Source organism: Anopheles ziemanni, chromosome 3, assembly GCF_943734765.1.
Source record: "Anopheles ziemanni chromosome 3, idAnoZiCoDA_A2_x.2, whole genome shotgun sequence".
In the NCBI taxonomy this organism is placed as follows: Eukaryota; Metazoa; Arthropoda; class Insecta; order Diptera; family Culicidae; genus Anopheles; species Anopheles ziemanni.
In genome coordinates, this window is record NC_080706.1 from 62,865,471 (window position 1) to 62,880,614 (window position 15,144).

The window sequence follows — 15,144 nt, forward strand, 5'->3', positions numbered from 1 at the left end:
CATCCAATGTCGACAGTCGAGCTGAAACGAAAGATGGAATTCACAATTAATACGATTGACAAAAAAACATGAAGAAAATAGCACAGTAAAGCATACACTGCCCGCAAACATTGCATGAAATCCGAATATTTCAACTAATTTCGCTTCCATCGGTTTCCAGAGTCAATCAATACTCATCTAGTAGGCTGCGGAGGCTAGTGTTGGCAGAATCGGGACTCGAAAGATTCGAAGATTCGATCCCTAGAGGGATTCTAAAGATTCGAATCCCATTTGACGGATTCGAATCCCATTTGACGGATTCTTAAGATTCGAATCCCATTTGACGGATTCCAAAGATTTGATTCGATTGGGACTCGAAACAGATTAGATTGGTTTGGGATTCGAATCAGATTTGATTTGTTTGGGATTCGAATCTGTTTTGATTTGTTTATTTTTTGTTTATTTATTTAAAATTGTTTGCCTCAAGGGCTTTACAATCGATTGCTTACACGGAACGGATAGGGATAGGTGAGAGGATAACGTAAGGAGGAAGAGTCACAGGCACAGGTGAGGGACGGTCACATGGGATGGGACAAGAGGCGAGAACGGAAACTGGCGATGGACATGCTATGGTCGAACAGATCACTTACAGCATTGAAGGCACGCAGGGTTCGCAACCATGGGTCGCACTGAGCGAACAATGAACGTCGGGTGGGGATGAACAGGGGAGGGCGCTCGCGGAGTTGGTAATAAGGAGCATAGAGAGGGATTGCCGCAAGCAGGGAAGGGGAGTCGATATTGGATAAAAGGATATTGGCAATAAACAAAGCGCGGGCCCTACTATGACGGTCTCTAAGCAAATCTAGCCCCAGAAGTTGGCACCGCGCTGGGTAGGGAGGAATGGCAGCACTGGGGTCATTCAAAAGACGCCTCACGGGTAAGACCGAAGCGCTCGTTTGAGGTCTGCCCTCAATGCGCGCAAGTGACTCCCGACTTCCCTTCCCTGCTTGCGGCAATCCCTCTCTATGCTCCTTATTACCAACTCCGCGAGCGCCCTCCCCTGTTCATCCCCACCCGACGTTCATTGTTCGCTCAGTGCGACCCATGGTTGCGAACCCTGCGTGCCTTCAATGCTGTAAGTGATCTGTTCGACCATAGCATGGTCCATCGCCAGTTTCCGTTCTCGCCTCTTGTCCCATCCCATGTGACCGTCCCTCACTTGTGCCTGTGACTCTTCCTCCTTACGTTATCCTCTCACCTATCCCTATCCGTTCCGTGTAAGCAATCGATTGTAAAGCCCTTGAGGCAAACAATTTTAAATAAATAAACAAAAAATAAACAAATCAAAACAGATTCGAATCCCAAACAAATCAAATCTGATTCGAATCCCAAACCAATCTAATCTGTTTCGAGTCCCAATCGAATCAAATCTTTGGAATCCGTCAAATGGGATTCGAATCTTAAGAATCCGTCAAATGGGATTCGAATCCGTCAAATGGGATTCGAATCTTTAGAATCCCTCTAGGGATCGAATCTTCGAATCTTTCGAGTCCCGATTCTGCCAACACTAGCCTCCGCAGCCTACTAGATGAGTATTGATTGACTCTGGAAACCGATGGAAGCGAAATTAGTTGAAATATTCGGATTTCATGCAATGTTTGCGGGCAGTGTATGCTTTACTGTGCTATTTTCTTCATGTTTTTTTGTCAATCGTATTAATTGTGAATTCCATCTTTCGTTTCAGCTCGACTGTCGACATTGGATGAGCTCGTATTATTGAACAAAAAACTAATCAATTTATTAAACAACCCAACTGGCGGATTTTATCTTGTTAACATATTGTTACCATGTTGTTAGTTAATTTTTTTGATGGATAACAAGACTAAGTGTTGCACCGAAAAAGGGGGTGGGGTGCAACATTCAATCGGTTATTTTGTGGTGGTGTTAGTGTCAAACAGGGGTTTATGAAGGTGTGCGTGTTATTTCACCATATTGGCATGCACACATTTGTATAATGCGTTTCGGATATCAAATGAGAAAACAGTGTTGTGTTCTGCGCAATCCGTCGACGCGGAAATTTCTATTCTTTATTAAATTTGGACTCTTCTTCTACACTCTCATCCCCCGGAACACTAAGGGCGGCTTCGTCCTCCGGTGTTATTTCTGTTGAACGAAACAAACAAAGGAAATAAATTAACGAATCGCTGTTTTAACGGTCATGATGTTGCTCTATCACACTGTTTACTTACCGATTCCAAGATCCTTCCAAACGATTAAACTTCTAATCCGTTTTACGGACCAGATCGTCCATAAGCTGACGCCGTCGCGGACTTGTTGATGGATGCGCTTTTTCTCCTATAAAATTCCCATTGGGCACCATGAACTTTGGAAAAACACGTTACACTTTTCAACACGACTGTTCTGGCGCTAGATGTTTTGCGATTGACAGTCGGTGCGTGATGGCATTCATACAAACGCCCTTTTTTATTCTGTACATGATTAACCGACATGAAGTGTACCAACACACACACGGGTTACTGTGCAGTATTGGAATGCTACACGATCGGTTCCGCTATTGCAATGTGTCAGACTGAAAGGGAAGATGTGAAAGGGCAGATGTGACTTCCCCCCTAGCACATCGGTTCATCATTAGAACGAGTGGGAAGATAAAGTGTGCAAGAGAAAGCTGACAGTACTGGACTTAAGGGGGTTGCAATGTGGGGAAACGGGCAATGTTGCATGTCACCGTCAGCTGGGAAAGCTACAGAATAAAACCAAAGCTACAGAAAGAACACAGAAACAGAGTGCCCGGTTTGTACTCTTTTCTTGAGGACCGGGATAACTTTGGAGGAGCATTTGAACACTCACGAAAAGGAGCAACTCGTAAGACTGGTGGCAGCAACGGCAAATCGTCGACCGCCGCAACCAGCGTCCCTGCAGGCAGCGGTAACTCAAAATTCTATGTCACGTCTACGTCTCTCCCGTCTCCACCCGTTTCCACCCCTCATTGGCCCACACTTTTCAAACGATGTGCAACATCGTCAACGGTCAATTGATAAAATCAGCAGGCCATCCTACTCCCACCTTCAACCCCGAATTTTCGTACTCGCTCTTTTGGGACTTAGGCAATTTTTCAAACCGTTTTCATTTTTGCAAAACTTAAATAAATAACGTCGATTTGATTAATGATCAATAAATTTGTTAAATTCCAAACTTATGTGTAAAACAATACATATTAAAAAAGTTAAAAAGCATGTCTATAATGCACTTGAAATAGTTTCAGCACATTTTACAACGGAAATAAACATAGAAAAGAGATTATACGTTCGATTCCATCATTTTCAATATGATTTACGTCCATGTATTTGAAACTAACGATGAAAATCAAAACCACACTTCGATCAGATTTTCAGTCACTCCGTGCTCAGCCAAACCGCCTAAATTATTGTGGGATTTGGATGTCCTGTGGACAAAGTTTATTACGGGTGGATACATTATTTATCACCGATTTTTCATGCAATCGTTGAATAGGCGAAACCTCAACCACGTACAAAAAAAACATTATCAAATTTTAAAAAAAATTAGGACAGATAAACTTTGGTCTCACGCGATTTTTGTTCAACGATCACACTTATTTTTGGCCACCATAGTCTCAAACCCACGCTCACAGTCAAGCTGTCAGGGGAGCGTTCAGTGATGGCAGCCGCCGGGACCGGCTTGGAGTGCGTCGAGCGCAGTGAAAGTAAAGTGCGTAAATTAGTGGTGTTTTCGGTATTATTTAGTGATCTTTATCGATAAGAGTGAAGAAATTGTGCGTGGGCTTGCTTTGCGGTTCATATTTGACCCAAAATTGGAAGTTGTAGTGGTGTTTACATCGCTACTCTTCCGCATGGAGAGGTAGTGCTGCTGGTGGCGTCCGATCCGATCTCGAGGAATTCATCGGTGGAAAACGAAAAAAGATGAGTATTTTATCATGATAAAGCATTAGTTATTTTGATTATCGATGCTATGTGTTTTATATCTCTTTTTATTTGCAGAAGCTGTTTCGTGTGGAGTTTGTTTTGGCTGCCGCTTGACCGATGTTGGTCCGACGGCGTACCTCGGAAGCGCGTTAAATTTGGCCGGATCACATATCCAGTGCTATATTGTATGTGTAGTGATATTAAGTGAATTTTAATATTAAGAACAGTGTAAATTAGTGTCGAAAATTAATGAAAAAGAAAATAAATATATGTTGTTAAAAATGAATGGCGCTGGCGGACTTATCAATGCATGATGACCATCACTATAAAGGGTACTCGGGGCCGCCATTACTGACCCATCCCAACTGGCGGATTTTATCTTGTTAACATATTGTTATCATGATGTTAGTTAATTTTTTTGATGGATAACAAGACAAAGTGTTGCACCGAAAAAGGGGGTGGGGTGCAACATTCAATCGGTTATTTTGTGGTGGTGTTAGTGTCAAACAGGGGTTTATGAAGGTGTGCGTGTTATTTCACCATATTGGCATGCACACATTTATATAATGCGTTTCGGATATCAAATGAGAAACCAGTGTTGTGTTCTGCGCAATCCGTCGACGCGGAAATTTCTATTCTTTATTAAATTTGGACTCTTCTTCTACACTCTCCTCTCCCGGAACACTAAGGGACGCTTCTTCCTCCGGCGTTATTTCTGTTGAACGAAACAAACAAAGGAAATGAATTAACGAATCGCTGTTTTAACGGTCATGATGTTGCTCTATCACACTGTTTACTTACCGATTCCAAGATCCTTCCAAACGATCAAACTTCTAATCCGTTTTACGGACCGATCGTCTATGAGCTGATGCCGTCACGGACTTGTTGATGGATGCGTTATTTCTCCTTTAAGTTTCCCATTGGGCACCATGAACTTTGGAAAAACACTTTACACTTTTCAACACGACTGTTCTGGCGCTAGATGTTTTGAAGACTGAAAACTTCACCACGTCGCGATTGACAGTCGGTGCGTGATGGCATTCATACAAACGCCCTTTTTTATTCTGTACATGATTGACCGACATAAAGTGCACCAACACACACACGGGTTACTGTGCAGTATTGGAATGCTACACGATCGGTTCCGCTATTGCAATGTGTCAGCCTGAAAGGGAAGATGTGAAAGGGCAGATGTGACTTCCCCCCTAGCACATCGGTTCATCATTAGAACGAGTAGGAAGACAAGGAGTGCAAGAGAAAGCTGACAGTTCTGGACTCGCGGGGGTAGGAATCTGTGGAAACGGGGCAATGTTGCATGTCGCAGTCAGTTGGGCGGGCTACTGAAGACCGCCGCACTACACTTTTCACGCGATGCTACACATTTCTGCCGCTAGGGGCACCAGCCCAGGTGGCAGAGGGGTACTCAAGTAACTCATAATTTTGTGTCACGTATACGTCTCACCCGTCTCCGACCGTCTCCGACCGTCTCTGCCCCAGACTTTCGGACCCCGGCGGCAAAATCAGCATGCTTTCTCATTCTGGCGGTACCAATTGTCAATTGGACAGAACGAGAAAGCATGCTGATTTTGCCACTAGGGCGCGGTGTGTCTACTCGTGTATATACACGAGTCTCTTCATCGCAAATGTGTAAGTGCCTGTGTTGATTGACTGTTTTGGCGGGAAGCACGTGAGTACGACTTTGTTTTCAAAACCAGTTTGTTTTCGATCGGATACTAATCTGTTTTTTCTGAGCCTTGTTTTTTGCAGATTTTACGTAAGCAATAATGGATAGAAGCCGCAAACGTGCTGTGGAGAAGCGAGCAGACGAATTACTGAAGGAGTTAAACGAGAAAATAGACGTCGAATGGGAATCCGGAAACTTTACAGAGCAGCTTCGCCTACCTCCGGGAGTATCAACGTTCCGATGGCCACTTGGTAAGTTAATTTTTTATAGTGCCAGTGAACTGACCTAGCAGAGGAAAACAGTAGTGAAATATTTTAAAAGAAACTAGGTGAATAAGCGCGGTTACAGGGGCCCATGTTGATGTAAACATTTGCTTTAAAATTTTAAATTTAACTTACTTAACTTAAAAATTTTTAATCTACTAGATTAATCCAGTAAAGTTGTGGTAGATTCAGTAAATTAGAGCTTCAGTACAGTTAGAAGATTGAACTTGCATCGAACTGTGAGAGGATTATCGAAACCCCGGTTTTTGTTTATAATTTTGTTTATAATAATGTAACACTCAACGGACCGAACAAAGTCCCAATGATTATCTAAAACTACAACAAAAACTAAAACTAGTGTAGACGCAAGTGAACAAACTTATAAAAATTCGGGTCCATTGTTAGGTGACACTCAAAGGTATTAGCGTTATCACAGAAATTGAAAGCGAAGTAACCTCTATTAAAAGTATTACTCATAACGGTCATTTGAGCAAACTGACCATAACGCGTACTATTGGAGGTAAATCTTAGAAAATCCGTATTACGAAGCCGTTTACAAGGTGCGTTAAAGTTAAATACTTCTAGTAGGTTTGAGGCAATCTCACCCAGAATCAGATTACCCACAAACATTGCCTGTGCTATCAGTCGACGTTTTTTGAGTATTTGCAGTCCAAGAAGCAGGCAACGCGAGTTATACGAAGGGTATGAATTTCGCCAAGGTCGCCATCGTATTGCCATCCTCGTGATCCTTTTCCGGATGATTCCAATTCCATCGTGCGAATATTCAAAGTGCGTGAACCAAATTACACAATTGAATTCAAGAGTAGAGCGAACTAAGCTAACATATAATGTTTCGAGACTCATTAGGTCATCAAACTCTTTGGCGTTGCTAATGGCAAATCCCGTTTCCAGTTTAAAACCGTTTCGAAGGTTTCTATCGAGCAGGTTTCCTCAGGTGAACAGTGCATGCTGTAGAAATCGTTCCATCTTTCCATACCTATGGCCAAAATTGAACTTTTTCACTATCATTCAACAAAAACGATTTCTAATTTCCTTTATTTATTTTTATTTTAGATGATGAGGATGATTCGAACTCGCACCAGATGGTAACGGACGCTGTAAATATTGTACAAAGTGTAAGTACTGGTAATGGTGGTAGTTTAAACGGTGGTGGTAATAGAATAGTTCAGTAAGATAATGTAGGAGCTAGCGAAGGGAAAAGTGATAGGGAAAATAACAACCAAGCTAGAGTAGATAGCAATCATGAAGATGCAAGCGATGTTTACTGGGACAAAAAATATCACTTCCTCAATAACTTTGCTAGTTTCGAGGAAGCGTTAAGACATTTTTTAACTATTTCTTGCTTGTCCCGTGAACTAGCTAGCCTGCTCCTGGTGATGTGCTGGAAATTTCTTAAATTGAAATTTCCACGCGATTCACGAACATTCCTCCAAACTCCCACCAACGTCGGAAAGCAGTTAGCACCGATTGTTGGTGGAAACTTGTGGTATCAAGGGGTGGAGACGGTTCTAAGAAACTATTTTAGAGATATCATCCCGCAAGTATCACATTTTACCATCCAAGTGTCAGTCGACGGGCTTCCACTTTTTAAGAGCTCGGCTACTCAATTTTGGCCAGTTCTTATAAAAGTGGAAGAATTGCCAGACGCTCCGGTTATGCCCGTAGCTATTTTCTGCGGGCAAACAAAACCGGAGAGTGTCGAACAGTATTTGCGGCCGTTTGTTCAGGAAATGAACATTCTTATGGAAAGAGGCTTGAAATTCGGCGATAAAGAAGTACATTTATCTATAAGTGCATTTATCGCCGATTCTCCAGCACGGTCATACATAAAATCAGTGATGGGATTTTCTGCTAAGCATGGTTGCACAAAGGGTACCATCCTAGGAGTACACATCAAACCGGAAAATAAAGTTATCTTTGACTCCGTGCATGCCGAATTGCGTACGGACGCTGGCTTTCGGGCTAGAGAAGAAAAGGGCCACCATAAGGGAATACGGACACCTCTTGAAGATTTGCAAAATGTAGATATGATAGTCAATTTTCCAATTAGCGACCGTCTCCATCTGATTGATCTGGGAGTTAGCCGCAAAATTCTCAAAGGGTTGCTTAACAACACCTTTGAGCATTTTGGTCGGTGGTCCTCCCAACAGAAGAAAGACGTGCCTTTGTACATTTCGAATACACTGCTTCCTTCTGAGGTGAACCGACCATTTCGGTCCCTCGATCATGTCCCACTTTGGAAAGGAACCGAATATAGGTCCTTTCTGCATTATATCAGTGTTGTGGTCTACAGAGATTTTATGTATTTGGATGCATATAATCACTACTTGCTCTACTTTAGCGCTGTGACGATATTTTCATCATCGGCACATAAAAGCTATTGGCCATTGGCGGGAAGACTCCTTACAAAATTTGTTAAGGAGTTTAAGACCCACTATAGTCGATCCCATTTGACAAGCAATGTCCACAATCTCCATCACGTGCATGGAGACGTTGTGGTACATGGACCGCTTGATAATTTTTCAGCGTATTGCTTTGAGAACCATTTACAACACCCCAAACGCTGTGTGAAATCGGGAGCGAGATGTTTGGAGCAAGTGGCAATACGAACGCATCTATATGCATCAATTCATACTGCCGCTTGCCAGCCACCAAAGTTTCCTATCTTGAAGGCGAAGGATGCTGGGGTGCACGTAACAGCCGATTTCGTCCTTTTGCCAAATGAGAAAGATCAATGGTTTTTGACCAGATCCAATGGCATAGTTAAGTTTTTGGAAGCGAAAAAAAAATACGCACGTCTTTTTGCTTGGAAACCAGTACACTGCTCAGACGGGGATGTATGAAATTAATACGGAGGACGAGGCTGGACCTATCCAGTTATCGTCCTCCTTTATGAAAATTTTTCAAGTTCATAAAAACACTCCGTCTCGGCGGGTGGTAGTACCCCTTTCTTCAGTACTTTGTAAATTAGTTTATGTTCCCTTACCTGCTCACTCTCTTTCCCGCTATCCTGTCGACCCTACCCTATCACCTTCTGAATTCTTTGCTTTCATTCCTTTTCTACAAACTTTTATGCCTGACTAACAAATTTTACTAACCCTTTTCATGAATTTTAAATTGCAACTACCACCTTCGTACTGGTTAATCGCTGTAGATGTACATAGCAGGATAAATGTATATAGTAGTATTTATTATAAAAATAAATTAGTAAATGTATATAGTAAAAATTAATTAGTTAATTAGTAAATGTAAATAGTAGTACTGAACTAATATTATTGAATTGAAAACTAAAATAGTTTATGGGTATAATGATGACCGTGCTGATTTCAAGTCTCTGGCGGCCGCTGCGTCTTCATGATAGGAGGGATCTAGAAGTGTATAGGATTTTTTTAATAGGGCAAACATCCACTAATAATACTAACATTTTTTTCTTTAAAATATATATCTTGTGGTGGCGGAATTAAGGTTACAATTAATCAAATTTGAATTAAATCTGTAAACAAACTAGCTCTTGGATTTGGGATACTTGGAATGGTGGAATGTTTTAAACTAATAGCATGTGTATGGTGAAGGTACTAAGTATAAGAGCCCCGCTACACGACCCGCAAACTCAAAAACTTTTCGGCGAGAAGAGGGGAACAACCGAGAAGTTTACGTCAAAAACTTTTCAACTCCGTGAGCTGAAAACTGCACCCGCGAAGTTTTTGCCAGCTAACCGAAAACTCAAATGCGTCAGAAGAAGAAGACGAAAAAGAAATAAATGTAAACATAACAAATCTCAAAAACAAAATAAACGAACATATGGTGATAACTTTACGGGTTTCTTTTGTAGTTACGGTAATATTTTGTCATTTTATAGCTATAATTTTTAATTTGAGATTTATTTCCCTGTGATGAAACTTTTTTTTCATTTCAGAGACTTTGACCTCCTCGGTCATTCGTCTCTGCCTGTGATGAAACTAAATTACATTTCCGTTGGATTTTAAGGTTACTAGGCAGGTTTTTTTTTTCGGCAATGTGGCACCCGGTGCAAATGCATAAGGGGATTATGTGATGGATGCTGGATAACAACAAAGGGCTCCCGAGATAAAGGGTTTGGCAAACCGGAGAGCGGGAAGTCACTCGAATGATAAGCGGCACCACGTAAGGATCAAGTGGGAAAGAAGCACAACAAATAACCGCGAAATACTAAAAAAGTAAAGTGACTTTCGTGCTCAAACTGTGTGTGCGATTGTATTTTTTTTATTGTTAATATATGTGGTTTTGAATTCTCCAGCTAATTTCATCTAAAAATATTCATCCGGAATTCGCTGGTAAACAAGGCAAGATGAGCGGAACCGAATCAAAGAGATTGTACGCGCGTCAGGTGAGAACGGACATTTTTTATGAAAAATATGAACGGTTAGTGTAAGATTACGGTTCTTACATATATATTATTTATTTTAGGACGTAGAACAAAGCTTCCGCTTGATATCGGCAGTGGAGAAACGGCCGGTCGTTTATAATAAAAAACTAAAACATTATAAAAATAAGGTATCGCAGAACGACGCTTGGTCAAGCATCGCTGTGGAGGTCCGAGGTGAGGACCTCGCTCTGCACTCCCTCAATCCTTCTGCTCCTCCTGCTAATCCGACTCCAACATCACCTCCTGATAGCTATGACGACCACTGCTACATGTTCCCAATAGATCCCCCCCAGTCCCTTTCCGATAATCTCTCTCCTTGTCCTGGACCATCAAACCGTTTATCTTCCTTACCTTCAAGCTTTCCTTCCACGTCCTTAGACGATACACCTTCACCTTCCATTCCTGCCCGAACCCCCGCAAACCCTCAAAGAAAACGGCGAAGGATCAATGAGGGTAGTGAAGTGAGCGAGGTCCTCAAAGAGCTAATGGAGGCGACCGTGGCCAACGCAAACTCGCCGGAAAACACTTCCGGTCGCTGGGTCGCTGAATTCCTCAGACGATTCACGCCTGAGGAACAACAGGAGGTGACGTCGAGGATTCAGCGAGCCATGCTGGAGGCCGAGGACGATGTGAAGGCCAAAAGGCAAGCGATGTGATTGTTATGTGTATTGTGTTTAATGTTATAAATGTTGTTTACCTCTAATTCCTACGTTGTGTTTTTTTTAATTGTAAACGTGTTCTTCTGCTGATGATGATGATAATAAAATAAAATGAATGTTGAAATTAAATGAACTGAAACAATTGATTGTTAGGCTATCTTATTGAAAGAAAACCAAATTTCAACACATTTTATCTCTATATAATTTTTAGCTGAAAATAATATATTTACCTTCACATATGACCGTAGAGCTTTAGTAAGGCAGGAGCAAGTTTCCTTGACTATGTTGCTTATAGAGGAACGAGACACCTACAATAAAAAAAGAATGTTGAATTTTGTTTTGATCAAACGCGGTTAACTCACCTGAAACAAATACTGCAAACTACCCAACTGGCGAATTTTGTCTCGTTATCATATCGTTACCATCTCGTTTGTTAATTTTCGATCTCCATAACGAGACAAAGTGTTGCACCAAAAAAGGGGGTGGGGTGCAACATTCAATCGGTTATTTTGTGGTGGTGTTAGTGCCAAACAGAGGTTACGAATGTGTGCGTGCTATTTCACCATAATGGCACGCACACAACTATAGAATCCATTTCGGATGTCAAATGATACGGAGAACACGGTGTTGTATTCTGCTCGAGCCGCCAACGCGGAAATTTTTATTTTTCGTCGAATTCCTCCGCTTCTTCTACATTCTGCTCTCCCAAGGGCGGCTTCTTCCTCCGGTGTTATTTCTGTTGAACGAAACAAACCAAGGAATAGAATTAGTGAATCGCTATTATAAATGGTTATGATTTTGCACTACCACTTTGTTTACTTACCGATTCTAAGATCCGGCCAACGCATTCGTGGACGTTCGAACTCCCCATCCGTTTCCCGGACCAGATCGCACATGAGCTGACACTGTTCCCGACTTGTTGATGGATCCTATTAGTTTCCGTTTAGACGCCATGAACATTTAAAATTCAACACACTCTTGAAGGAACAACACTTTACACTTTTTCACTCGACTGTTCTAGCGCTGGATGTTTCGAAGACTGAAAACTTCATCGCGTCGCGATTGACAGTTGGTGCGTGATGGCATTCATACAGACGACCTTTTTTATTCTCTACATGATTGACCGACATAAAGTGCACCAACACACATTCGGGTTGCTGTGCAGTGTGGGAATGCTACACGATCGGCTCCGCTATTGTAATGTGTCAGACTGAAAGGGAAGATGTGAAAGGGCAGATGTGACTTCTCCCCTAGCACACCGATTCATCATTAGAACGAGAAGGAAGACAAAGTGTGCAAGAGAAAGCTGACAGTTCTGGACTCGCGGGGGTAGGAATCTGTGGAAACGGGGCAATGTTGCATGTCGCCGTCAGTTGGGTACTGAATGTTTCTCCAGTTGCCAAGTAGCGCAGCGTTATAAGCAACCGTTCTTGGGCTGTTATGGAGTCGCGCATATTTGTGTTCATTCTATTTATTTCTGGGCGTATCATGTCAAGGAGAACATCAAAATCTTCCTTCTTCATGCGAAGAAAGTTAATCATGGTTTCATTTGCTTGCTCTGCTACAATATTGTCAAGCAAACGGTTGCCATCTTCTTGCCGCCGGAAAAAAATTGGACGCATCCACCACCTACGCACAATACGCATGTTGCGTTGCCAGTTGCGTTGTTGAGAGTTTTGGGTACTTAACTCGATGACCCTGGATAGGGTTGTTAGCCACTCTTCACTCATCAACAGATTATCCATATTTAACTTATTGTGTTAACTGAAGATGATATCTTGTTTGCTTCGAAGGCAGCTTTTTGAGCTAACTGATAACAAAAACAAAAACAGCAGAGACTGACACATGCATAGACTGTCAGAAACTTTTCGCTTGCATTGACTGGCGACAGCATTGGTACCACAAAACGCGGCTACACGAACCGAAAAGATTTTGACGTAAACTTATACGGTTTTTGAGTTCTCGGTTGGAGTTTGCGGTTCGTGTAGCGGCCCGGTAATACGTAAATGTTGATGATGATGTTAATTAAAAAAAACGGAAGTGAATAGTCCTGAGCATCGCGCGCGTTGGCGTGGTATTAGATGTATTTTCTAACACCCGCTCGTATAAATTTGATTTCAATCGTTCGGCTCAGAGCTATGCATGGGTATGTGGAGGGCATCATCAACATTTACTTACTAATAATAACCTGTAAATAAACTAACTCTTGGATTTGGGAGGAATGTTTCGAACTATATGGTGGAGGTTTTAAGTTTCATAAATAAATGTTGATGATGATTTGTTTTGTTGATGATGATGTTAATTTAAAAAAAACGGAAGTGAATAGCCCTGAGCATCGCGCGCGTTAGCGTGGTATTAGATGTATTTTCTAACACCCGCTCGTATAAATTTGATTTCAATCGTTCGGCTCAGAGCTATGCATGGGTATGTGGAGGGCATCATCAACATTTACTTACCAATAAAACTAAAAAAAACTATTTTAATTTCGAATGCTTAAAATGAATTAAAAAAGTATAAGTCAAATTCGATAATTTTTATAATTCCATCTAACTATTTACATAACAATGTGTATTCTTTATCATTATAATAACTAACTTAACTTTCTAACTCTTAACTATTTTACAATTATTTGTTTTTCATTGTTTGAATTCTCAGACAATACAGGTTCGCCCACTCGGTAAACTATCCTAACCTGCTCGAATTCTGTTCACACTTGGTGGTTGCACGTGGAATGCTTTCCAACGGTAACGCTGGAATCTGGTAATATCGCACTTTCGCTATTCAATTATTATAATAAAAAACTAACTCCGTACCCTTCCTATAAAGTTGAGAAACGCAAAGAACCACTTACACTAACATTTGTTTTACTCCTTTTTTTCGGTTGTACGTTTGGTGGAGCCTTGAACGTATGGCGTTTTCATACTCTTACTCCCTTGCAGCAAGTGGTTCTTTGCGTTTCTCAACTTTTTCATAATCAGTGCCTTGACCGCGGCCTCATGCGTGCCCTCGCCTCCAACACTTTGCAGCAATTTGCGAATGTTTCCGAACATGCAAAAGGGCACTTTACCTTTTGCACCTTTTGCAGAGTATCCGGACCACGAACACTGCGTTGCCAACTTTGGGTCAATCATAAGATGGTACGCAAGATTCATGCGGTACTCCGAACGTACCTCGCGCGGATCAATCTTGGAAGCCAACCAAGCCAAGACTGCCGAGAAATACTCTTCATCGAACAGTTTGGCGTTGTAGGCTTCCAACATTTCCCCGCTCGAAATGCGTTCAAAGTTGAAGGCTAACGATCTGGAGGTTGAAGGTCCAGGTGAAGCCTGCGCAACCACCAAATCGTCAACCTTCGCATAAATCATGCGCACCATCCTCTGAGTTGTATAAATTCCTTTGGAATTTGCTAACGCCACATTATGCAACGCAGTGCAGTGGCCCGGACAAGGAATCGTCGTGCTAAAAAAGAAAACAAAACAATAATCAACAATATATTTTCTGTTGTAGTTTTTAACATACCTCTTTCGCTTATCCCCAGGCTTTATTATTATTATTATTGCAATCCATTTCTACAAAAACACAACTATTTCAATTTTATCTTCACTTTCATTGTTTGTATTGCTTACCTAGTCCGGATGATTGTTCGATTTGTTGTAATTGATTGATCGTTGACACATTGATTTTCAAATTTGGCTGTAAATCTGATTATCACGCTAATAAAATGTTAACTGTGTGAAAATACTTTAAAAACATGTGTTTTTTTTACATTTCGTAAGTATCGATTTTGAACGAATTGTATTGACATACTGCAGTTCATTGTTGACAGTAGTGTTGGCAGAATCGGGACTCGGAATGAGGGAGAATTCAAAGAGAGATTTAAAAAGAAATATTTTAAACAAACAAATATTTTTATGTTTTAACCACTTGCATTACAAACATCTTCTCATTAGGCAGTACCAACATTTATGAAGCTCTCGAAATCATCAAATCCCACCAATGAACAGTGTTTCGTTGTGAAATTTAATTTTCAATAAAAACAGTGGGTTTGTTTATGATTGACATCATTTTTGACGATTGCTATCATTTTTGAAAGCCTCTTACCGGTTTCTATTCTATGCAAATTGGCTCAACCTGCAGCCAAACACAACCAAAATAAGCGTGGTAGCCAACG

At 41.3% G+C, this 15,144-nt stretch overlaps 3 protein-coding genes across 3 annotated transcripts; 2 read left to right on the forward strand and 1 right to left on the reverse strand.

Annotated features, from left to right (window-relative positions):
- Positions 1-5,725: 5,725 nt before the first annotated feature.
- LOC131285211 (uncharacterized) lies at positions 5,726-9,863 on the forward strand. Its single transcript, XM_058314071.1, has 5 exons — positions 5,726-5,876; positions 6,963-7,034; positions 7,269-7,350; positions 7,468-8,039; positions 9,826-9,863. Exons 1-5 carry the CDS (start codon positions 5,726-5,728, stop codon positions 9,861-9,863), a joined length of 915 nt encoding a protein of 304 aa, XP_058170054.1.
- A 373-nt stretch (positions 9,864-10,236) lies between these two features.
- Positions 10,237-10,970, forward strand: LOC131285212 (uncharacterized). The gene is made up of 3 exons (XM_058314072.1): positions 10,237-10,275; positions 10,356-10,488; positions 10,693-10,970. Exons 1-3 carry the CDS (start codon positions 10,237-10,239, stop codon positions 10,968-10,970), a joined length of 450 nt encoding a protein of 149 aa, XP_058170055.1.
- Positions 10,971-11,122: 152 nt separating this feature from the next.
- LOC131285213 (uncharacterized) lies at positions 11,123-12,718 on the reverse strand. Its single transcript, XM_058314073.1, has 4 exons — positions 12,355-12,718; positions 11,336-11,376; positions 11,204-11,281; positions 11,123-11,131 (listed from the first exon to the last, which is right to left on the reverse strand). Exons 1-4 carry the CDS (start codon positions 12,716-12,718, stop codon positions 11,123-11,125), a joined length of 492 nt encoding a protein of 163 aa, XP_058170056.1.
- Between the last annotated feature and the right edge of the window lie 2,426 nt (positions 12,719-15,144).

What these genes read in the sequence shown, in the direction of transcription:
- LOC131285211 (XM_058314071.1), top strand. Translation starts at nt 5,726, where the DNA reads ATGGATAGAAGCCGCAAACGTGCTGTGGAGAAGCGAGCAGACGAATTA. An exon ending in AACGTTCCGATGGCCACTTG is followed by an intron (nt 5,877 to 6,962) that starts GTAAGTTAATTT and finishes TTTTTATTTTAG; the next exon opens with ATGATGAGGATGATTCGAAC. An exon ending in CAACACCTTTGAGCATTTTG is followed by an intron (nt 8,040 to 9,825) that starts GTCGGTGGTCCT and finishes TTTTCATTTCAG; the next exon opens with AGACTTTGACCTCCTCGGTC.
- LOC131285212 (XM_058314072.1), top strand. Translation starts at nt 10,237, where the DNA reads ATGAGCGGAACCGAATCAAAGAGATTGTACGCGCGTCAG. An exon ending in AGAGATTGTACGCGCGTCAG is followed by an intron (nt 10,276 to 10,355) that starts GTGAGAACGGAC and finishes TATTTATTTTAG; the next exon opens with GACGTAGAACAAAGCTTCCG. An exon ending in CATCGCTGTGGAGGTCCGAG is followed by an intron (nt 10,489 to 10,692) that starts GTGAGGACCTCG and finishes CCACGTCCTTAG; the next exon opens with ACGATACACCTTCACCTTCC.
- LOC131285213 (XM_058314073.1), bottom strand. Translation starts at nt 12,718, where the DNA reads ATGGATAATCTGTTGATGAGTGAAGAGTGGCTAACAACCCTATCCAGG. An exon ending in GGCAACTGGAGAAACATTCA is followed by an intron (nt 11,377 to 12,354) that starts GTACCCAACTGA and finishes TATGATAACGAG; the next exon opens with ACAAAATTCGCCAGTTGGGT. An exon ending in GTTTGCAGTATTTGTTTCAG is followed by an intron (nt 11,282 to 11,335) that starts GTGAGTTAACCG and finishes TTTTTATTGTAG; the next exon opens with GTGTCTCGTTCCTCTATAAG.